The sequence below is a fragment of the Schistosoma mansoni genome, chromosome 6 (genome assembly GCF_000237925.1).
Source record: "Schistosoma mansoni strain Puerto Rico chromosome 6, complete genome".
NCBI lineage: Eukaryota > Metazoa > Platyhelminthes > Trematoda > Strigeidida > Schistosomatidae > Schistosoma > Schistosoma mansoni.
This window is the reverse complement of record NC_031500.1, coordinates 10,978,273-11,003,924: the sequence shown is the minus strand read 5'-3', so window position 1 is coordinate 11,003,924 and position 25,652 is coordinate 10,978,273. Positions and strand designations below refer to the sequence as shown.

The 25,652-nt window shown below is 36.6% G+C and overlaps 2 protein-coding genes across 2 annotated transcripts; both read left to right on the top strand.

Annotated features, from left to right (window-relative positions):
* Window positions 1-4,734: 4,734 nt before the first annotated feature.
* Smp_024930 (enoyl hydratase) lies at window positions 4,735-10,925 on the top strand (the record flags this gene model as incomplete). The annotated part of the gene is made up of 4 exons (XM_018798239.1): window positions 4,735-4,929; window positions 7,875-8,100; window positions 9,466-9,623; window positions 10,577-10,925. The coding sequence occupies 4 exons, from the start codon at window positions 4,735-4,737 to the stop codon at window positions 10,688-10,690; spliced, it is 693 nt and encodes a 230-aa protein (XP_018653201.1). The 3' UTR covers window positions 10,691-10,925.
* Window positions 10,926-12,327: 1,402 nt separating this feature from the next.
* Smp_135720 (Bloc1s2-like protein) lies at window positions 12,328-23,989 on the top strand (the record flags this gene model as incomplete). The annotated part of the gene is made up of 4 exons (XM_018798238.1): window positions 12,328-12,472; window positions 16,707-16,826; window positions 18,732-18,836; window positions 23,949-23,989. The coding sequence occupies 4 exons, from the start codon at window positions 12,328-12,330 to the stop codon at window positions 23,987-23,989; spliced, it is 411 nt and encodes a 136-aa protein (XP_018653200.1).
* Window positions 23,990-25,652: the final 1,663 nt, after the last annotated feature.

Sequence of the window (25,652 nt, the reverse complement as noted above, 5' to 3'; positions counted from 1 at the left end):
AGCTGTTTGAGGTTTTAAAATCTTTTAATGTTAACTAAGTTTCCTCGGAGATATTTTTAGCTAAACCCACCCCATCATTCACTAATTATTATGTCTAGAGCACTTATAAACGATGGAATACCATCATACGCATCAGGTTACTCATTTGTGCTAAACATCATCCTGACAGGTGGCGTTATGCATAACTAAATATATGTAACATTATTGTGTAACTGAAAACGCTTCTTCACTGAGTTTATGCTCAAAGTATTTATGCATATTCTTGTATACTGCCTAACTACTATATTATTTATTTATTTATTTAAACACATATATATTGGTACAAAAGGGCACCAGGTACATATGCGCCACACAAAATAATGAAAGTAGGAAGAGAAGGGATGAAAAGATAAGGCGGACTGAAATGTACAACCAGAAGACTCTTTCAGTTAGGAAAGTTAGAACCATTCTTTATGTAGAAAGTAAAAGAAGGTTGCAGCAGGATCGCCACTGGCTTCTATTCTGAGCCATATCTGATAACGTCTCTAGCCACTGTGTTGCACCATCTCTCGGACCCCAACCAAGGAGTCGTGAAGGACCAACAGAAGCTAGCCCTTTGCAGCTCTCTTTCATGCCACGACACCATGTCATACACTGACCTCCTCTCCGCTTTTTCCAACCAGTCCCAGAGTCGGCAAATAATGCACGACGTGGAAGTCTCTGGGACGACATTCGTAAAACATGTCCAAGCCACCGAAGTCGGTGTTTCAAGATGGTGACACCAATTGAATTATCGTCTCTGCGCCCGAACACACGATGCCGAACCTCTGCATTACTAACATGGTGTTGCCACTGAATGTCAGCAATCCTTCGGAGACAACGATGATCGAACACAGAGAGACGTCTAACATCCTCAACTCGGAGAGGCCAGGTTTCACAAGCATAGAGCAAAACTGCTCTCACCGACGCGTTGTAGATCCGGCCTTTTACAGCCAGACTAACATCACGAAGGCGCCAAAGATGGCCCAGATTGGCATAAGCCGCTCTGGCTTTCATTATACGTGCACCAATCTCATCACTCACGCCACCACCAGCACTTATATAGCTACCTAGATACACGAACTTCTCAACTACTTCGATCTCCTCACCATCCAGGGTGAGTACAGGATTAGAATCCTGCCAGTCTTGTAGGAGTACTTTGCACTTGGAGGGTGCAAAGCACATGCCGTACCTGCGGACACTGATTGCCAACTGATTAAGTGCGGATTGCATGCCTTGGGCATTATCGCACAGTAAGACAATATCATCCGCATACTCAAGGTCGAGAAGTCGTTCTCCAGGCAACATATCCACACCGCCATTACTTACATCCACCAGAGCTGTTTCCAGGATGTCGTCGATGGCAAAGTTGAAGAGGAATGGTGAGATCGGGCAACCCTGCCTAACCCCACTGCTCGAATGGAACAAGGGAGAAAGGTGGTTGTATGCCCTCACTCTGCCTGAGGTGTTCGTATACAGGGCCTTTAAGATGTTAATGAACTTCTCAGGCACACCCTTCTTCAATAGACAATCCCAGAGAACAGTCCTGTCCAACGAATCGAAGGCAGCCCTGATATCAAGAAACACTACGATTGTTGGCCTGCGATAAGTATGACGGTGTTCTAACATTTGGCGGAGGGTGAAGATGTGATCAATGCATCCTCGACCAGAACGAAAACCAGCCTGCTCCTCGCGAGTCAATCGTTCTCGGGTTTTAAACAACCTACGAAGAATGATAGAAGCCAATAGTTTGGACGCAATCGAAAGTAGACTTATCCCCCGATAGTTATTGCAGGAACAACGTGAACCCTTTTTAAAGATAGGGACGACTATTGACTCATTCCATGATGTTGGAACACTTTCTTGCTCCCAAACCTTTCCAAACAACACAGTCAATTCCTTAGTCAGAAAGTCGCCACCATCTTTAAAAAGAGCCGGAGGTAAGTCATCTGGGCCAGGTGATTTGTAACGTTTCAAGAGTTGGAGTTCCTTGCGGACTTCCGCCTCGTTTGGTGGATCAGTCGTCACCGGCCATGGGGGGCAGGACAAGCTGGTTGATGTTGCCGGAGCAGCAGGCCAGTTGAACTGCCCTTCGAAAAATTCCGCCCATCGTCCAAGACGTCGGGAGATGTTAGTGATTGGCATCCCATCATCTTCGTAGATTGTTTCACTCACACCAGACTTCTTGCTGCCAGTGGCTCGGATGAGTTGGAAGAGCTTCCGGCAGTTACCAGATGCAGCTGCTGCTTCCATCTCATTAGCACGCTCCGACCACCAGGCTTCCCGGTCCTTACGCAAGCTTTGCCCGATTTCATTACGTAACAGCCTTCGTTTGTGGTCAAACTCACGGTCACCCGGAGTAGACCGACGGGCTTCCATCAGTTGTAAGGAGCCAGAAGAAACCCAGTGCTTGTAAGCGGGACGTTTCGCGAAGCCGCAAGCGGCTTTACTCGCCATTTTCATGGCGTCGTGAAGATGCAACCAATGCTCATCTATACTTTTCGGCGGGGTGGTAGCTAGCCTAGAGGCTAGCTCCGCTCGATACTTACTTGCAACAGAAGTTGCAGCCAGTTTACTAATGTCAATCCGTTGGTGGTGGTCAATCCTTCGGCCACTGAAAAGTAAGGTGAGATTGGCGCAGACCAGGGCATGATCAGACTCCAGATAGGTACTCCAAAAGGAGCGGCAGTCTTGTACACAACCACGCCAGCGGTAGCTGATCGCGATGTGATCAATCTGAGTCCAGGCTTGGGATGCAGAGGGAGGACGCCAGGTGGCACACCGGCGATGACTGTGCCGGAAGTTAGTGCTGGCCAGAAACAGGTTGTGGTCTGTGCACAGTTGCAGCAAACGGTCCCCGTTATCTGTCCTGCGACCAACAAGTCCCCATCGGCCACCTAGACGACTCTCTTCTGTGCCTAGACGCCCGACCTGTGCATTCAAGTCTCCGGCTAGTACTACAATATCTGTCGAACGCGCTTTCTGGAGAAGAACTGTTAACTGATGGTAAAACTCATCCTTGATTGCATCCGGGCTGCAATCTGTCGGGGCATAGGCGGAGATGACGAAAAGACACTGATTCTCACGCCGATTTCTTCTCACTTTGATGGAACTTTCTAATCTAACAGCACATAACCGACTGTTAATGGGGATCCAATCGATTAGTGCTGCCTCAGCCCTAGCACTTAGTGCGACACCAGCGCCAGCAAGACCAGACGAAGATGCCACAGGGTCCCCGGATAAGCGCACGTGGAACAAGCTTTTCGAGGCGACAGATGGAGAGCGGATTTGTAGTACTTCACTAGAGTCTTGAATACGGGTCTCGGATAGACAACAAACATCAACATTAAGACCTTCCAAAGACATAGCCAGCCCTATCTGTTGTCCGATCTGCATTAGTGTGCGAACATTGAAGGAAGCCAGCTTGAACGGCGTACGTGGTTTCAGAAAGACTGCTTCAGTATTCATAATCGGTGGAAGCATTCACTTTCAACCAGACAGTGACTGGAGATCGTTTAGATAGGACAGATTTTCCACCAAGAGCGAGCTGCTGCATAAGTTGAAGAGTAAGGTTACACAAATTGGGGATAAAAGGGGGTGAATTAGCGATATGGTAAGTAATAATAATAATAATAATAATAATAATAATAATAATAATAATAATAATGTAAATTGTCTTGCTTATAAGGAATAGAATCGTCAGTAGAGTTCATCATTTCATTCATTTGTGTGTGGGCTGTGATACTGCCCGGGTGCCCAAAACTGCCCGGGTGCCCAAACCGAAGCAGGTGGTTTTCTTAGGGGACCACACCCCGAGCCTTTGACCTAAAGGTCTGATCCACAAGGCAGTGGAGCATCGTGAGGAGATGCAGTCCCATGGTAGCCGTTGACCAATGACAGGTTCTTCCGCCATTCGTTCCATCAGGATACTGGAGCCCATGTGCACCATTGGTTTGGAATCAGGGTTTTCCAACTCCCCTAGGTGGACCCTCCGTGTCCACCAATCCGGTTATAGCGCCGGACATTCGCTTTTCGTCCTCTCACTTTCGTAAACAACACCCCCGCCACGAGAAGGCAGTGAGTAGGACTTCCCTGGCAGAGGCTATATATTCTCTGGCCATGTGCGAGCATTTCGAGAGGGAGAGTAGACTCTCCCCACTCTCGGCCGTACCAGGGCATTTGGGGGCTGCCTAACTACTATGGTAAAATAAAACGTGGTTAATACCATATAGTAGCCTATTGACAAATAAGGATCCATTACACAGTATGAGTCATAGTATATGACTTAGTGGTGGGGGTCTGTAATTTTGCTGAAAGGTTAGCTTTTATTTTTCAAAATTTACCTGATCGTAGGAACTCCATCTATTAACGTGTCCCTATTAGTAATAAGGCCATGTTCATTACAGATTACTGTCGAAAATGTAGTATTTGTTTCCTAAATATCTACAAATCCTTTATTCAAAATGTAATAAATTACCACTGTTTATTGTTTCCTCCCTTTTTAGACTCATTCTAGTCATCACTATATTAACTAAACTACAATGCATCTTCCCTGTTTATTATATGCAAACCCATTGAAATTGTGCTCATATTTTCGTCTCCATTTCGTACGACATCTGGTTTGTTCTTTATTTCTTATTCATCCCATTTTTTAAGTCTTACATTAAATCAGCGACAATCGATAACGAGGTACACATTTTAACGTTGAATAATCCTATGAGTGCTAATTCACTTTCTTTGCCGTTGATGAAAGAACTTCTCACGGTTTTGGAGTCGATCAAGTTGTCTCAGAATATCAAAGCTTTAGTGATTACTGGTGAAGGAAGATATTTTTCTTCTGGACATAATCTTCACGAGGTTATCAAAATTTCTGATACTAACACTAATGAAATCTTTTCAACAGCATCAGAGGTAAATTGATTTATATTCTATTCATTTTACTGTTTTGTTTTGCCATGTTAGAGTAACTTTGAATCACTTACTATAGACAATTGATTAACTTACTAGTTATCAACCTGAGCCATATAGGATAGGTATCTGTAACTGTATTTGAACGATCGCTTACATTCAGTAAGAACATTACACTAGTAATACTGTTGTAGCCTACTTGTTAGGGCGTTTGATTTTCAACCACCAGGTTGGGGGATCGAGCACTGTTTCACCTATTTCTGTGTGGTCAACTGGGTATTATCACTAGCTCTTACAGATAAAGCACGGCTCAAATCCAAATATACAAAGCTACACTTAGTGAATTACGTCAATATTGAGGTCCGGAAATTCGTATTCTAACATGATAATTTAATTGGTGTTAAGGTCTCGGAACACCGTTTTTTGATGGCTTAATCCTGTTTTCATGAATTTCGCACCAAAGACTTCCAAATCATTTATCGTTTGACGCCACTAATGCAGAATGGTAAAACAACAAAGTGGTCAGTTTGAAATGTGCAATAAAGTATAGTTGTGCTGAATTAGGGTTTGTTGACTCATCATGGCCTTCTGGATGGGACTGAAGATGGTGTGCAACTCATTGAATCGAGGCGTTATTAGATATGATTCAGTCAAATTATTTAATATACATTATTCATATTTTTTGTCTGTTGGTTGTTTGATTTAACCCCTACCGTTCTCTTATAGTATTGTCAACTTGCTTCACGTAGCGCATTTTTGACACCATATTGTGACAATATTAACGATATTCAAACAAACGGTTTTAGAAAATTTGCATATCACAGCAAAAGAGCTTACACTGTTCATATATGGCTCAGAGTGATTACTATTAAGCTTACTGATTACATAAATTTATTAAATATGCTTATTTCTGTATAATACTGTTTAAGGAAATTTGGATGATTAAACCCATATCCATCTTATTCGATTTAATCAACTGGGTAGTATCAATAGATATAAAAAAATATGTGGCCTAAAGCCGACTTCATGAACTTACACTTGCTATGTTACATTCATTTAAACCGACACAGAACCTTTTGCAATAATGTTTAGTTTCACTTCTTCACACTCCGGAGCTAGATAAGTAAAGAAAGTGAAGTGGTGACTCAGAAGAAAAACGGAAGTATGAGGTAGTTAGATAAAGTTATAGTAATGAAATAGTTGGCTACTTGTATATAAGAAGAAACATATGCTTTTGTCACACAAGAACTAATCGAACGATATTGTGGAACTACCTAAGTAGTTAACGACTTCATGAATTAATGTCACGTTTAAAATTCATCTTTCTAATGTTTTCTCTTCGTGGTCACCTTGGACAACAATACATGTGCGGTGTATGAAATACTTTACTCATTTTGATTGATGAAGGTTTAAAACTATAAGTCAATACACGTTTCTTGTCTTATACTTTACATCTATGGTCTAACTTAATGTCAGTATTCCGTCGAAAAACCACTGAGTACTAAATTCACTGAACTTTTTAACGGGACGTAGTAAAGTAGAGTAATTTGTTGTGGTATACACCATTATTTTGCTAAGATTTTGCTATCATATCATGGGTGCAAACTGACAAATACTATTAACATCCTTTGTTTGCTTGTATATACCGCCAGTTCACATGAATCTATCCTTATATCTAAAGTATTGATATGATTAACACAGTTATTTAAATTCCTATAGTCAAAACCAATTCTAAGAAACCATCTTTAATTGGTAATATTGTTGAGGATGTTAAATCCGCAAGTGCTACTACACGTAGGAAAAGATCAATTCACATTGGTTTTCGGTGAACTTCGCTCATGGACTTTCAATATATTCTCATATGTATCGATTTACCCAGTATGCAGTTAATTTATTTTCGATTCATTTTCATTATATTAATGCTCTAGTTTTACGTTCAAGTGACGATTGATCATTTTAATAAATTTTGTATTCAATAATCGATATATAATTCAACTAACTCGAATGTAATTAAATTCTTCTGTGGTCTTGAGCAGTACATCTCTCTTTACAATACTTTTCTATTTCATCCATCGCATGGTGCGATGATCGCAGAAGTGTTATGCATTAGTTATCCGATCTGTCCAGTTCGCAAAGACCCCATCTCTTATTGGAAAAATCTCCCAATCCCTCGAAACTAGAAAGTCCCATACGTACTCAGTCTTAATCTACAACCAGGTCATAAGCGTATGCCTTGAATAATTCAATGTTACTCCAGTAAATCCAGGGAACGTTTTTTGATCAACGTTTTTGTTTAGTAATAATGTTTCGTCGCCACATAACCAAAGATATTTCGAGAAAGAAAGTATTAGGTGATGGTTGAGGGTAGTTGACGAGAAACTATGGACCCAAGTTCCGTGCTATTTGGTATTCATCAGCAAGATGTACCTGTAACCTTAAGGGGACTAATGCTCCCTGAATGATCCGATCTCGCTTCATCCAGCTTCACAGTTAGAGACGTGGCCACTGAGCTATCCGCGCCGTGAATAACCAGTAGGCTTGATGTATGTTTACAATTGATTGAGCACCAGTTATCTTAGGATTACAGATACACCTCGTGGATAAGTGCCAAATATCACGAAACCCGAGGTCCAGTATCTCCCATTGATTAACTCCAACCATCACCTTACATCTCAACATAGTGTAGGCGATATCGAGTCGCTTAGGCTAGAGGCTACTTCGCAACTTGATCGATAGAATTCCATTAGCACTAAATGAAGACTTAAAATATATCACATTGGTCACTACTTAGTTATCAATTAATTATCGTGAAAAGAAGTATAGAATGTAAAGTTGGTCGTAAAAGTCATTGTTTTCAACCATTAAATAAATATACATTATTTCATCAAACTTTTTTTACAGACAAATTGATGTATCCTGAAGTTGTTGTTTAAATTTTGAATTAATAGATTATGGAAAAATTAGCTGAATTTCCTATACCATCAATAGCATCTGTAAATGGTCCTGCTGTCGCTGGAGGTTGTCAATTAGTTGCAGCTTGCGACTTGGCAATATCAGCCAAATCTGCGATATTTTCAGCTAGTAGTATTAAACTAGGATTATTCTGTAGTACACCTGGTGTATCATTAGTTCGAGCGATTGGATTACGAGCTGCTAAGGAATTGCTTTTAACAGGTAATCAATAGATTTATGCCCTATATATATATATATATTCTCGATTTACTTTTCCAGCATAGGTGAGATAGTGGTTGGATGGGATTTTGATATTTGTAAACACTGGTAGCGAATGTTTAATGATGAGTATTGTTCCCCAAAAATTTTAGGTAGTATTTGGACTGTGCTATCAAAAGATAAATCCCAACGATTTTGTGACAGGATGAAATTCACATATTTATTATATTCACGTGCTCCAAGTCTTCTCAGAAGTGAGAGAACCTTAGCTGCGCCATCGAGATTTGAGCTTTCGACGCGGAATATGTTTTTGAAACGACAAAACAGAGAATCGAATATGATATCAGATTCAGGATCATAGTTGAATTCACAAATGGAATTTGCAATGCTTTCATGTTTATCTGATTGAGAGGTCGAAGTTTAATGAAAGGGAAGCTTCTGCGTCAATTTGTCCAAAAGCTTCATTTGATTTGCATCACTCTGCGCTTGCTGAATTTGTAGAATAGTTTTAAGGTCGTCCAAAGATATAGGCATTTCGTTTTGGAGCAATCGAAACAAAAATATCCCTGTCGCCACTTTTGTTACGTCTTTGATCTGTCTACTCAATAATATACAGGAGAAAACTTGTCTCGATATAAGTTAAGGCCTTGACACGTTAGGCTAGAAATGCGTAAGTTCGAGTTGAGACTAACGGTCTTGGGTAGAGAGAGGCTGGCTGGTTGGTTGACAAGCGAGAGAGAGAAAAGACAAGTCAACTGGAATACTACATGAATAATTCCCAATTCAGATTAGCGTAAAAAGATACATGAATAAATAGATGTCTAACATGTCCACAACGTACAAACAATTAGGAAAATAGAATTATATTCAAACTGGTCATTAGGGTAGAAAAATAGAGTACCAAAGGTTACGTTTAAATTGCAATGGCTTTGAAATAGAAAGGGGTATGGCAGTTAATCATACATCAAACGAAAACTTACGGTTTATAGAATAACTAGCTTTGAATTAGATGAAATAACATCCCAAAAATAGCTTCCATTGTTTGTCATGACTTCTTTGTTTTTCCGTTCATATTGAGTATGCTTGTCTTTCGATAGACAAGTGGACATCTCATCTCCATACGTAGCAACACAAAATGACGAGAAGACGGGATTTTCGCATCCGTGTTGGGATGCTGTCAGTCACTAGCTGCACTAGGTAATGTCAGGTCTTGATGAAAATATCTCTAAATTGAACTAATCTCCACAAACCTTCGCACCAAAGAATCTTACATTTTTGCTCGTATGACTTTTCATCAATGTATTCAGTTCTACAAAAATCCCATTCCCTGACGTTTTTCTGAATAGAAACAAAACTTTGTTTTTGTAGGCAAAGCTATAAGTGCTGATAGAGCCTACGAATTGGGTCTTGTTCATCGTGTAGTTGAAGATGACAAACTATATGAAGCTTCTATTGAATTCGCGAAAGAAATTACTCAACATAATAAAGATGTTGTACAGTTAGGTCGAGAAACTCTTCACAAACAAGTAAGTTTTCTGGAAATAAATAATTTCGATATTTTGCTTTTTTCATGATTAAACGCAAACATTGGTATTAAGATGTTGGAAGAGTCCCAAAAATATCTCTCGATGAGTCCTTAGTGGTCCAGAAACCCTAGAAAGCTTGTTATCCAATCAGCGTCGAATAGAATCTTCGCAGAAACATCTGAAAAACATAGTAACACATGCCACGGTTCGGATTGGATAAGTACCTATGCAACTGCTATAGTTAGTATGGTTCCAGAAGCCCAAGGTCGCCTGAAATAGTATAAATACCCTCATTTTCCCGTACCTTTGATAACCTTGGAGTAATGTGTTCTTTTTACACTTCGCGCGTTTTCCTTCATGTTCAAGTCGCCGTGTGGATTGAGCTTGAGGTTATTAGAAGAGCTTGGGAAACCGATTCATCACTTCATATGTGTGAGCTCGAATGCTACCCGGGCGCTCAAAGTGAAGCAGGTGGGTTTTTCAGACAGCCGTCATTCGAACCTTTGGTTTATAAATTTAATTCACAAGGCAGTGGGTCAACATTAGGAGATGCAGTCTTATGGTACCCAGTGATTAAGAACAGGTCCATACACCATTTGTCTCCTCAGGATCCTTAAGTTCATGTGTACCATTGGTTTGAAATCAGGGTTTTCACATGTCCTAGATGGATCCTCCATACACAGCAACCCCGTTTAAGTGCCAGATATTCGGTTTCGCCCTATCATTTTCCTCCACGGGAAGGCAGTAAGACTCCCCTGGTAGTGGCTGTATACGCACGGTTATATATGAGAACATTTCGAGAGTTGGAGCAGACTCTTCCAACCTTCAGCTGTATTATGGCATTAGGGCGCATCAATAGTAGTCCCTAATGTCGACAATAGTTAATCACAGACCCCCCTTACTGGTGTTTCATTCGGGTTTTCATTTTGTTATTATTTTTTTTGACCTAACAGGCTTCTATGCCATTAATGGATGCTTATGCAATAGCTTCAGATGCGATGGTTAAAAATTTACAACTCAATGATACCAAACAATGCATTCAATCATTTTTAAATCGGAAGAAATAAACAAATAGATCCATGTAATTATGATTCTTATGTTAATACTTATTTTTCGTTTGATTGTATATGTACGTATTCCTGCACTTACACGCGCGTCTAGACCACCTATACTATAACCTCTGCACATCAGATAATTTTTTTTTAAAAAGAAAACTCATCATATTCATCTTTTTTCTTACGTCGTTTTTCAGTATCATTTTACTTTTCCGTTGAAATGAGAGAAAATATAGAAAATTAGCTTAATTTTGAGTTCTACCAATGTGTTCTCTTCTAATTATTTCGTTTACTTGAATGCTTGTTTGTTGTTTATGTTCATTTTTTTAACCGTGTGTTAGTTAGTACGTGGGTGCAGTAGTTGAACCTTGTAATTTCGAATGCGAATTTCCGATCACAATACTAATCACTTCAAAAGGGATTTCTCAAAAATCGCAATTTCTATCTTTGGGCCCTTGAATCTGGCACATTTAAACCCACGTTGTGAATGGCTGGTTTTCAAATATATCTTAAAAATGATTGAAATACTCACTTTATTTTGCCTGTATTGTCATTCATCACAGTGTTAAGAAACCTTTGTCTTTTCAGTAGTTTGGAATTAGGTCATGGGTCAATGGGAGTATAATACGGGTTCTCTTGAAGAGTATTTGCATAAATTCATTATCCGGTTAATATTTTGATTTACATAACATATATGAACAGCAAACAGGACTGTTCAATGACACTGTTTAACTTATCATTGTGTACATTGATATGTTGAATGTAGGACTATGTGACTTGGTGTTATAACGGTCCTATTCCTTGTTTACACGAATGGGACTCTAATTTTCCTTAGACGAATATCTACACTAGATTCCCTCCCAGTGTCTATTCCACAGGACTTCAACATAACTCAGATCAAGAACACGTGATTGGCCTGACAAGAACGTAAATATATTTCCACACCAAAACCGACACAATCCAACAACAAATGGACAATCAATAAATAATAAGGATAGGGGAATGTATAATTCATGTGACACCTGTCAGACTATCTACATGTCTGACTAAGCAGACAACCAATCATTATCATTCTCGTCCGCACATTGCTTGGAAGTCTGAGCTGTTGTCTAGACCAACTAAACTGTATACTAGAATTATGTCTACTGTTGCTCATCTATAACAACACTGGACCAATTTCGGATTCATTTGTTTTAAGCTGTACAATCCTTAGTCGTTTTAGTCACTGACTTCTGTTTTACTTCAAACTTCAGCAAAAATATCTGTTGTTCATATACCGCTCAAACAGACTAATTATTATTTTCTCATATATAAATATACATTGTCCATAGTTCAACCTGAAATCTGTATTTAGCTTATTGATTGAATCAGAAGCTTGCTTGATTCTAAATAATTGGCGGGGAGATCTTCTTTAACTTCTCATATCATCTTAACAAGATTAGTATTTGTTTAATTATCTTTATTTTAAAATCCTATATTTAGCTACTCTCTGTAATGGCAACGTTATCGAGTCCAGCATCAATGTTCAAGTATTACAGTTTTTAAAGCTAGACATTGTTTACTTATCAAACTCAAACTGAATAAGTAATATCGTTTTATTTATTTACTTATCTATATCACGACGACTTATATTCTTCATCACTTTCAAAATGGAAGAAAATTCACAAGGTAAAAATAATCCAATTACAAAAAATGAAACAGTAGCTGACATATCAAATTCCCAAGTAGATGATAATTCTCTGATTAGTCGAGCAACTAAAGCTGTTCGTGATTATTTGGAATACGATTTTGAATGTAAGTCTGTGGATTATTTTCAACATTTTTTTTCAAAGTATGGATAGTTAATCCGAGTATACTAAGACCTGTAGCGAAACGAGATTTGCTCAGAATGTAAGTATGTCAACAGAGACTGGTCAATTTCAGTAAATTGGAGACTTTTATCAATGTATTCATACCTGTTGGACAAGTTTTTGATTGTTTAGAGTAAGTAGCTTGGTAAATATCCTGTTGTTGTTTGAAGCGGTTGTTGCTGAATTGTAATCAATATGAACATTAACATTGGGGTGTAGGTACTACATCCAGTTGGCAAGTCCCAAATAGGACGAAACACCCAGATTTTAACTGATAGCGTTATTTCAACTATATATAAAATTTACAACTAAGTTTACCGTCGTTACGATGTGTCAAGGATGCAAATATAACAGTAGATACTAATGAATCTCAGTCCCTGATGTCAACAAAGGGAAAATTTAACCCCTTACATGTGATAGCTAAGACTTAATTGCGATCGCTTTGTTTAGAATTATTTTATTTTACTTAATACGAAAAAATTGTTGTAAAGCCGGCTATAGAAACAATATGCAATGCACGAAATAGAGAAATAACATTGCGGAGAAATAAGGTTTGCAAGGGGAAATACAAAGGACAAAAACTAAATAAATAAAACCCTGTGAACATAACTAGTGTGTAGTATGCTATGTGTTCTATTGTACAATGTTCAAAACTAGCACTGATTAAAAGCTTTCACCTCGCTTGTCTAAATCAACTGTTTGAATGAAAAAATCCACAGTTAATAGTTACTGCTAACTGTCGACTTCCTCATGCAAACAGTTGGTTTACGCACGCGAACACAATGACTTGTATCAGTGCTAGATTTGGGTAACAAAAGGCAAGTCTTTAATCAGAGTCACATAATAAAAGCTCAGACGAAGAAGACTGAAGAACACAAAGTGTGGTTAGAAGAGATCCGAATAAAGGTTGAAATACACGACCGAGAGAAGAAACAAATAAATGACAGTACTGTCCGACGAAATGCTGTGGAGGGATTTTCAGTGTTTTCTTTCTGTTACACTGGCCACCGAAATCCCTCCAGATACGTTAAGACACCTTTGAATACATTCAGTCAAGACTCTCCTTACTACTATATATGTCAATGGGAAGTACAGCACCCACAACAGTACAACTGTACACCCATAAACTTAACATACAGTCTGCAACTATTCGGTCCCCTCCAAAAATCAAAGCTTTCACAGCTTCCTTATATGTTTCCTTTCGCACTGAGACTAGTAACTTACTATAAAGTAGAATGTCCGGAGGTTTGCACCTGAGGATGTTCCACGAGTAGACCGAGGAACCGTAACCTGTTTCAGAAGCGTCACAAAACAAATATAACTCGATCGTTCCAAAGTTCTCTCCGTTCTCATTCCTTATACTTCGGGGAATGTTGGTTGTCCCAAGCTTCCTCACAACTTTAACCCAATCGTTCCACGAGGGCAAAAAGTTTGCACTCACGTGCTGGTCCCAACTAATTTGTGACCCAGAAATGTTCTGTAGAAATTGGTATCCTGTTACGTTTTCGCAGGGAACCAGTTGCTGTTTCTGAAGATATAGAAGAAATATTCACTCAAATAAAGATCTCAAAGCATGATTGTGGAGCATTGCGCTACATTTGGTTACCATAGGGTGATCTGGAGAACGAACCTGTGGAATATCAGATGACAACACACCCTCTTAAGGCAATATCGTCACTCTTTTGTGCAAATTTCGCACTGGTAAAGACGGCCCAAAAATTCTTTAATGACTGTAATAGCAACTTAGTGGGATTGATACTGCACAAATTTTACGTGGACAACTGCCTATTATCCTTTTTCAATGATGGTGTGAAGAAACTTGTGGTACAACTGAACTAATCGATAGTTAGAGGATGTTTCAAGTTGACAAAATGGGTAACTAACTCGGAACTGGTAAGGGAGGTTGTTCCACAGTCTGATAGGACTGAAAGAATTCTTTCCATTAAAGTGATTTCGTTTTGCTCTTATGAAGAATGTAAAGAAAAATCCCGTCGAGATCACTATCTGTTAGGACTGTCTCTACGATTTTGACTTGGAAGTCGTGATAATAGTCATATGATCCTTCTTTCACATTAAGGCGCCATGTTATAAGCTGACTATTCCTCCTTTTTTTTTTCACTCAGTGCCACTATCGACACTTAATACGTGGTGCGAAAGTTGTTAGGATGATATTCATTTATTATGTTTAAGTCACCAAATTCGGTGTTTTAAAATAGTGACAACAATTGAGTTGTCTTCACTGGGCCCGAACACACATTGCCAGACCACAGCTATACTAGCATGATGTTGTCACCAGATATAATCAGTCTTTTGAACATATCAATAGTTGAGAACAGAGAGTTGCTGAACATTCCTAATTCAATGAGGTGAAGTTTTAAAAGCATAAGGCAGAGCTATCCTCCCCTCTGATGTGTTGTAAACCCGAATGTTTACAGCTAGAACAACACAACGGTCCCCAAGACTATCTATACCAGTTTATACTTCTTTGGTTTTCATTATACACTTCAAAATAATAAAATTTATCCTTTTAAAAATATCATTTCCAGTTATTATTCTTATTGTATTTATTTATAACACACCCAAGTTGTGTACAATAAGATATCACGGAAATGTGCTACATAAAGTGGAGTGATAAGTATTCTCATATTTAAATCAAAGCACTGTATTTGTCTGAATAACGATAATATCACGCAAACAATATAAGCAGTAAATTTACATATATTGAATTTTGCTGTATCCAAGAATCGGTAACACATCAAAAAGATAACCAATAAGAAATTGTGTCCTTCGACTAATCGCATAAAAATTAAATTAGAACGCCGCATACCATGAATCTATGGACAACACAGGAGATGAGTTGTTTCTGACTGGTAAATTTCCAAAAAAAAAAACAACATGGACAGTGGAGAACGAATCGTAAAGGTGTGTTGAAATACTATTACAAATAAGGAAATGAATTTGTGTATATCGGGGATATATACAAATTCTCAAGAATTGCATAACATCACAGTAGAGAAGCACCATATGTTCCAAACTTCAAAAATTATTGACAATAACAAACTATTAAATATTAATTAAGTAGTTCAGTGTAACATAAAAATAAGCTAAGAGACAAGAAATGGAATTGTGGAGATTTAACTTGCTCAATTTTTTTAATGTGATGGTGTTTGTGTTTTTTTCGTATCTCGTGTAATATGACTCATAAATTAACTCAGAATGGGTCACTGATTTTTAAAAATATACTTTGTGTTCGTCTAAATAGACCCAGTACATCTAGATAACTTTTTCAGCGCAGTTCTCAACACTTGAGTTTTTTTGAAGAAATAAGCCAATACAAGGAGGTACATTCAATGATCGTTGAAATTTGAAAAGGCCACGTTGTTTTGCATACTATTTAGACCTCAACACAGCCTCATTATTGTGTATATATTGGTAATTTGCACATTATATTAGGTTTGTGAAAGTTAGTGGTTATTATGAACGGTGACGAAATCGGACCAAGTCTATTGACATTAATCTCACTCGAGGACTCAGACTGGATGATTGATCGGTGCGTAAAATCCCAGATATTGAACATAGGATTCGTCTTCAATACTATATTATTACTAATGGCACCATAAACAATGCATTTTACAAATGTCGATTCAAGCCGTATGTATGACGTTCACATATTTCAATGTGCTAGCAAAGCAACTATGTAATAAGCAGTAGCCATTTCGACACAATTATGCCAGACAACAATACGAAATAGGAACTGTTCACATTAAATATGGAAGCGATTACAGATAAACAAATGTTCAGTAAGCATGCAAAAAAATTATAGATTATTAATAATACCAAGGGAATGAAGTTACAATAAATACTCGAGTAAATGTCACTGATTTCTTGAAGTACCTAGAGACATCTCGCGACAACGTAATGGTATTACAAATGGTATGCTCAAAAGTGATTTTCATTGATATAAGTTACTGAATATCAGTAAGTAATATAATACACTAAAGGTAACTGAATGAAAACGAAAGTTACAATTAGGATGGATTGCGTTTAAACTTAAAAGTATTAGAAATTGATTGTTTTAACACTCTTGGAGATAAGTTCTTGTTTTAGTTTTGCGCACAACACTTCTTTTATGAAGATTTAAAATCTCATCTTGGTCGATCTAATCTATATTTTCTTAGGTCTTGTTTCTGATGTCAATATATTAACACGTATGAATCAAGCTTCAAGTGAACGTTACATGGAATTAACTACAAATACAAATGATATGACAAGAAAATTAACTGATGTGAACAATCGCTGTAAGTCTAATATTATAATTGATGTTAAACTCCGATTTCTTTGTTTGGTTCATCACAAGTAATTTATTTGTAAACCAACGTAAAATATAGCTAGTTGATTGATATATGATCTGTGGATTAACAAGGGTCAAAGTAGACTTGTTTTCATTAGAGAAGCCGATAGAAAGTTCAGTGTAAAACTGATACTCTGGGTGAATGGAACATAGGTCAGATGATAAATGTGAAGTACTGACGGCGCATATTACTGATTAAGGTTCAGTTTCACTTTCTTGACGAATAGATGTATATCATTGACTAAAAATCCGGCGTAAGTTTCTGAGAGAAATGCACATATATTTCTGATTCATTTGTCTGTATATTTTCGATTCAGTTATCCTTCAAAAGTTTCATGATCACTCTTAGTTTTCTCTTTCAAGTACTTGGTTTGGCCTCGTGTATAGGAAACTTTTATATCGATGTCAGACTTGGACGACCTTGGAAGATAACAGAAATATGTCACATAAGTTCAGGTTGTTTCACTGCATAAATGTACAGCAAATACTCGCTAATAGAAAGTTCAAAATTTAAAAGATGAGATCACTAACAATCAATCACTGTTTTACAAGAGTGACCAAATCAAGATTTGGAATCAGTCTGTAAAGTTATTGACTGTTTGTTTAGGCAGATAATGATGGGTTCAGATCACTTGTTTCGGCTCTGTGGGATTATCTTGATCAATAATTAGGTTATATCGGTCAGAATTGGTCACACTAATGCACATTTATTCACATTTTATCTTCATTTAAATCTTGTGCTTCAGTATTCATTCGTACATATCGTTTCTTCCTTTTTTTGAATTATATCTTCAATTTTTAATCTTTCTCATTATTGCCGCTACAATTGTCATTGCGACACTGTTGCTGTTTATCTTGCCAATTGCATCTTGTCGTGTTGAACAGACCCACATTTGTACTAGGCTCTATACTGATTGTAGCTGGCTGACGAATCTCACGTGAGTACTATAAGAGAGAAAGTTAACATGATGAAAAGCAGATGTGAATAGTTAGTTTCGAATGCTATAAAAGAATGGGAAGTTAAAATAGACACGTAAGTCATGATATATATGAAGATAGAGATGAGATACAACAACTGTACAGTTGAAACAGGCTTTTTCCCATTTGACTCATCGTTTCTAGCCATTGATAATAAGTACTTCACCATCAAAGTGGGAACTATAGAAATCAAGAATTGGCAGTAATTTAAGTAGCCTTTGTTTGGTACTGCAGCTTCATAGGGAGTATATACTTCAATTTAGTGAAATTTCCTGAATAATCCGAAGTTGATTCTTTGGAAGCAACTTTATCGCTGATGTTTTGTAGATGAAAGCACTCGCCAGGAAACCCTGTTTGACGCAGATTTGGTACCATTTGAGACTTGTCATACAAGGTGTAATTATGATCTTGATAGAACTGATAGTCTCGTCATCCGATTTTCACAGTTTGAGGCCTTATCATTGAGCTCTTCGTGCTATGACTGGCCTCCTGTAGACCTAAGATATTTGTATTAATAATTAGTTCATCACTGAGTTGTGCCAATATCATGTTTATTTTGTTCCTGATAATAATCATGTTCTATTGAGCGACTACGATTCACTTCTAACTACTTTCTACCATCTAATATAAAAACATAATACATGTGACATCGAGTCCGTAGACCAGTTGGCACATTGCAATTTACTAATCGATAAAATATGATCAGCAATAAAACGAACTAGATAAACATGATATTAATCACTTCTCAGTAACTAATCAATTGTAACTATCACTGTGTCGTAATTACGAAGAAGGTTTTAAAGTAATTTATTCTTAGTTCTTTCAATAATTTTTCATCATTTGCCATTTTTCGTTTGTTTTTAATCCTGCTTAGTTGCTTCATTAAGTGATGCGCTGAAAAAAATTGATCAGTTCGATAAGGATATAGAACAGTTGGAGAAGAAAGCGTTTGAAATTGAAACTTTAACCAAACAACTAGGTAAGCATGGTATTTCTGCGTATAATTATGAAAAACAGGGATTCTAGCCGATCTGAAGTAGTTTTTGTAGTGATTTGTTTAATTCGTAGGTTTCATTCATCACATTTAGAGTAATGTTGGAAACTAAGGAGAGCATCAGTCAATCGTTTCGCTATAGTTTAAGATTCTTCTTCAGTTGGCGATCAAGATCCTATTAGAAATCCAGCCACAAACTTTCAGGTCTTTCTGTAGATGTTTAACCATTAGAACAACGAAAGACGAAACAGCTATCTGGTGTCCTCTAGTTACCAATTTTACCCTAAATGCGATCAGTCGGTGATTAATGAAACCTATAAATTTATATTTAAAATTTTTTTTGTTTTGAAAACTCAATTTATACACAGCACCTTGATAACCCGTCACATATCTTCTGACTTATTTCTTTATCTAACATTTGGCTAAAAAATGTTTAGTTTAAAAGCACTCGCCTATAGAAGAAACGTAGAATCAAATTAACGACAAATATGATAGTAGCATATGCTGAAATAATAAATACTATTCAAATTACATAAGTGTTCAAAATTAACAACCTTAGAAATTAAAAATTTCAAGCCATGTTGGAAAATAAGTTGAGAATTTCCCCACTTTAGAATTTTATTCCTATTCTTACATAGTCTGAATAATTTTATTGGAACATATTTTCTGTCACTGAATCTATGAACATTGATTATACAGCAATTTTTTGTTTTTAAGTCGGTTAAAAATGTATGGTGTGTGTTACTTGAATAGACACAAGTAGTATATAACGATAGTCAGGATTAGAATGTCTGGCAGCAGAAGGTCGAGAAGGAGAGAACGGGAACAGAAAGCAATTAGTATGGAAATGAAGGAACAGTGAAGTCTGAGACGATTGATTGACATTTGCAAAGAAACAGTCAAGTTTGAAACAATTGATTGATATTTTGCAAATTAAGTATTTACTGTTCGGTTCTCAGATTTTACTAAGAGATTCTATTATGTAGTATTTAATTATATTCGATTGTCTCCACTTGTGTTCTCGTTCACTTCAGGTGTGGTATTTTAGTTCAGTAATAATTGATCACAGTTGTGGGCTTGCTACTCAGAGATAGATGAAGTGTTAGAACGTTGAAAAATTCGTATGTTATCAATAAAACCTATTCCACTCGTTTGTATAATATATTTTATGAGCTTTCGAATTATTTAGAAAAATTGTCAGTAACTGCCATTTTGAATTGTTTAAATAACATTTATCGTTTATACGTTCTACTTGTCTAATTTCACAACTTTTTCTGTTTGTTATTACACCTGATTCATGAGACTGTAATTTATGGACGACTTTTAAGTGACTCTGAAGTGACCTTTAGGCAACTCACCTACCTTACTAAGGTCAATAAAAGGGTTATAAAGCAGTATGAAGTGTTAAGATTATAATTTAGGGTTAGGAATTAAAGTAAGTAGTTTCAGGATTTCAGTGGTGGTCTAACTTAGATTGGTTCATGATTTCAATGAAGTTCAACAATCTCCACAACCGCATATTGAAAATTAAAGCAAGGATTTTTATCATGAACTGATATCAGCTATAATTCCAAAGTGCTCTTCAACTAGATAGACAAATGAATTTCTGGACAAAGTCGAAGACTTCGTATCTTTAATTTGATTGCTTCATACACATATTGGTTTGTGGTGGACCGAATATATCAATTCTAAAATAATGATAAAGTTATTACGAAAAGGAGTAGAGAAAATTGGTAATATACCGAAATATTAGTTATACACAAAGAAAAAATATGGAACGTTACTTGAATTGTCAGGAGGCTTGCTCGGGTTCTTTTTGATCTAGTAATACACAACTATAATCAGCCTATGATTCCAAATATGAATAATATAATACAAATTATGTACCCAGAGTAATCTTGCAATGAAGATATCAATGTGATCTGTAAAGGTAGACAGCAAATATATTAAAGTTCTATTATCACAACAGCTGATAAGTGAGAAGGAGAAGTATGTGTGTTCGGCAGTGTATTTTTGAGCGATAATCGATGTGTCATACCATGAGAATACAAAACGGGAACGAAGGATCTAGGTCATACCCTTCATTAAAACCAAGATTTTACGGTCAATTATATTAATTGTACAAATTATGCGAAATAATGAATAAAATGCAAATAATTGCAAAATAAGTTCATATTAACTACCTTCACAAGTCTTTCCATTTGATCTAGTTAACGACAAATGTAGAATTATGCTACTTATATATAAATAAAAGTAGTGTTAACTTCAGGGCAGAAAAAATCTGTACACTTTTATATTTCAATGGATTCGAAGTCCAAAAATATTGGGTAATATGTTGTTGCAGCAAAAATAAAATTCATGTCAACGACATAATTCGGCTTTTTTCCCTCTGTCAAATACTTTCGTAATATTGATAATAATTTAATATGGCGCGATTTAGTAAAGCTGTGCACCACCACTACTATTATTGATACTAAACAAGTATGTATGAGTTGCCGGTTTACTTCCTTTTTTTAATTGCCTTGTACAAATGAAGTCTTGTTTTTTCATATTTTTTTTCTCTACTGAACTTTATATCTCCTTTAACGACTGTTCATCTTTTTCCTTTGAATAATACTATAGTTTTGATGACTTGAAAATAATTTTGTTTCTCAAAGTATTTAGGTTATATCCGCCTATTTTATCGTTAGGTACTAGGTGAATGAGATAAAAAAACACACTTAAAGTAGTAAAAAAATCCGTTTAACGTAGTTTTAAAATCAAAGTAATAATTATGTTTGCTATAACCGCTTCAAAAATACTGATACTTGCGACTGTAAACACTTCAATCAGTCAGCTACAACGTAGGACCAGGCACATATATGCATCGGCCTAAGTTGCCATGCCTCGTTAGCACAACAAGATAAACACCAAATTCATAGGAGTATTTACTTCTATAGTAGTAATATATAAAAGGAAGATTGTGTATAAAGATATAATACAGGAAGAAAGAATTAGTTCGTAGAAATAAAGCAATTTTAATCTCACGGTTTAAGGGAAGACAAAAAGTCCATGCATCTACGAGATTGTGATCGATTCTGAGCCATGTCACCCAGTCTGCAACCATTGGTTACAATAGTCACGCGGACCCCAACCAATTAGTCTGCATCTGCCAACATCGCTCAGACGAGAAGTTAGTGACTTTATGTATTGATGCCACATTTTAGTTTGGCTACTCCTCACTTTCTTCCATCCGTCTCCAACACTAGTCAGCATTGCTCGTCGTGATAATCGGTGTTCAGGCATATGTAACACTTGGCCCAACCATCTCAGTCTATGAAGATTTATAACCTCATTAACTGATTTAACATTATTCCCTAATACCGTGTGTCTAACCTCACTATTACTTACCCGGTTATCCCAGCAGATGCGAGTAATATTTTTAGGGCATCTGTGATCAAATACTAGTCGCATCACAAACATCCCGGCATTGTTGCTCAGTGCTATCAAAAGACTATTTTGTCAGCGTCTTCATCAAACAGGACTATGTCATCTGCGTATTCTAAGTTGATATATGGGCCTCCTAGTAGGAGATCAATGCCCGACAATTCAGTCGACGAGAGCGTGCAATACAAAATAAAGAGAAAACTGATAGTAGAAGCTGATTTTATTCAAATTTCAGAAAACATGACCGTCTCTTATACTAAAATCAAGTCCTATAAAGATTTCAATACATAATCGACCTGTTATGTGTAATAGTGGAGTCCAGGGCAAATGTTTCATCGTGTTCTAAACTCGTTCATTACGTGTACATCTGCATCCTATTGTTGACATTCACACCTGGGACTCATATACAACTGGTTAATTTCTGTTACGTATGATCCAATGATGGTGTTCATTATGTTTCTTGACGGTCCGGTTCCTATGGACTAGCTTCCTACAAAGCTTACTCAACCAGGTATGCGAGTAAGGTGACTGGGAGATGGCTAAGAATCTGTAATTAGCAGGGCTAAACAATTAGACATTTGTCTTTTTGACCCCAAACATGGACATGTATGCTAAGGCTCTTGACTGAAGGTATAATCGGCTTACGTCAATAGCGTATCTCGTTTATTATTTCTCATCTACCACTTGATCTTTAGTTGACTTATGAGAACAAGTAAGTGATATATCTAAGCCCATTTATCCTCCCAATATCTCGATGAAGGTCCTTGAATGAAACTCATAATCACCTTCATGTTTTTTTTAAAGGTATCCTTTAATACATCTTTCGTTGTATTTATTTTGTGAATAAACAGTAATCGTAAGTCTACTACCTTGTTCCGTTAAAGTAGATAAATTTCTCAATGTTTATAGACTAGACTAGATGACAGCATTAACTTTTTATGGATTTTAAAAAATTAATTCTTACTATATTGAAAAACCGACTACTCTTCAGCTGCACAGATCAAATAAATGTTTGTGCCTTAAGCTACAACTCCTTTCCTTGTGATTAACCTGAAGAAGCTTATAATGGTCTCTGAAGACAACCAAATGAGAAATTTAATGTGACTACATTTTAGGTTATACTTTTCTCGTTGAATTGAATTGTTATGAAGATGAATCAGTAGTGGTATGACGTTGCAATAGTGATGTTGTTGTAACTCATTTGCTAAGTAAGTACTTGCTGCCCAAATGGCTCAGTGGTAACGTTTCAGAATGTGATGCAAGTTCCAATCATACGGGTTGCATCAGTTCCATCGGGATTACAACTATGTCTTGCTGATAAGTGTTGACTGAGATGAAATCTAGATTGAGTAGGGTTTCTTGCTGATTAATTCAGACCATCTAATAGATCATATTTTCGGTTTTAACTTATATTTTTTCTGTATGGGCAAGTAATACTATTTGAGTGCCCCTAAACGAAAATAAGTGAGTCGAGACTCAAGTTTGCAATATTGTAGATGAAAGTTGGTCACCTTAGCCAGAAAGCTATCGTTAATGCAATAGACATATGTATGTATGTACTGTTAAGAATTCTCTTAATTGATTTTATGTTTCTTTCAATAATCAATATTTTCTCTTGGTTTTTCTAAATGTTCCAATAATTTTTTTTATGATAAACAATTCACATTCCAGAAAATCGTTACAATAAATTAGAGGTTGAACACAATCATTGAATGACTGTTGGAGAAGATCTACAGCTATTCATTTTGTACATATACGTGTTTATGTACATGTATGTATATTTTTACAATCCATAAAACAATACCAATTTTCACTTCTCATTCTTCTCTTATCTGAGATTATCCATCCCTCTTCAGTGTTCAATGAAAGTACATTTCCGAGCATTTTTCCGTCCTATTAGTGGATAAGTGCTCCATAGGAGAGTACGCCACTGTAATGCATCCCAACTTTCCAGATGAAAAAATTAAATGAAAATAAAGTTAGAGCATGAGATGAAATGTTCCGTGAAAACTATGGTTTTATATGTAGCAATTACTTAATAAATAAACGGAAAATTACCGAATAATCATTGATACTGTCCGAATATTGACCATTGAAAAACAGATTCGCTATAAATTCCTGGACACGTGTCCTGTCACCCCTTTTTTCTACATCGATTTCATTAATTTTAATAACATGTTTCTGATGTCCTGTTTGTTTGTTTTTTACATTGAAACGGAAATATTTTGTAATTGTTATAATAATACTATGTAATTTAACTTTGTTTTGTTTGTCTAGAGAAATATATTTGTTTTCTTCTTTTGTTTCTTTAAATTTTTGTTTCTAACTGGCTTTGCAACTCAATTATTTTAATCAAGTCTCACTATAATAGTCAACTGAATAATCACATTCAAAATGGTTTGCTAACAAGAATCTTTTGTTATGATTTCATTTATTTTATTATTTGTTTTAATGTAGTTCTCAATAAGCAAAGATGGATAGTGGCTAGCAGTGGAATCAAGGACGCGCGTTTCGTCCTATTTGGGACTTGTCAGCTGGATGTGCCTGCATCTCAGAGTTGATGTTCACTCTGGGACATGCACATATGCCAATAAGAGACTGACCAGTTGCAGTCCTAAACATCAATGGGAAGATTCAAACAAACAATACTAAGTGAATGTAGTTCTCAATAGTTTCTTAAACTCTAGATAATTTGAATACAATGCAACTTTAGTACCCAAGTGTAGATTTATATACTCAGTATTGAATTCTTTTTTTTATATGTGAATGTTAGTAATGCTACAAAGTTTGGAAAACGGGGTTCTGTGCCATAGGGTTTGAACTCGAGACTTTGTGGTTGAAGCATACATATTCCATCCAATGAATGGAACTACTTGGAGATGTAAGTTTGATTAGAATGCAACTATAACCAATCAGAATCTTCTTCATAGTGTATGTCTACATGAAACTAGGCAGATTATTGTGATTAGTTGACTAATAGTTGTAGTAGTTAGATTAGATGTTTTATGGGATCCCCTGATTATCGGTTTGCGTTTAAAACGTTTGTTTAATTGTTGAAAACTATCTATTTTACAGAACTAGGTGTGTAAAGTGTTCAAACAATTTCCACCATTAAAAAACAGATATAGATGGATAAAAACATTCTGTTTAATAAATGCAATTCGGGTTCACAGTTACAGTGTAAATTAGTGATTCAAAAGAATGATCAAGTGTCAGTATGGATTTTTGTAGGAATTGTTGAATTTCATTGACAATTACCATGTGCTTAATAGTGACTATCTTTAATAGGAGGTTTCCCGAGTTCTAGCGAAAATCTATGACCAGTAAAGCTAAGCCGTATCGCATATGAGGCAGTTACCCATCGAAGACAAAGGA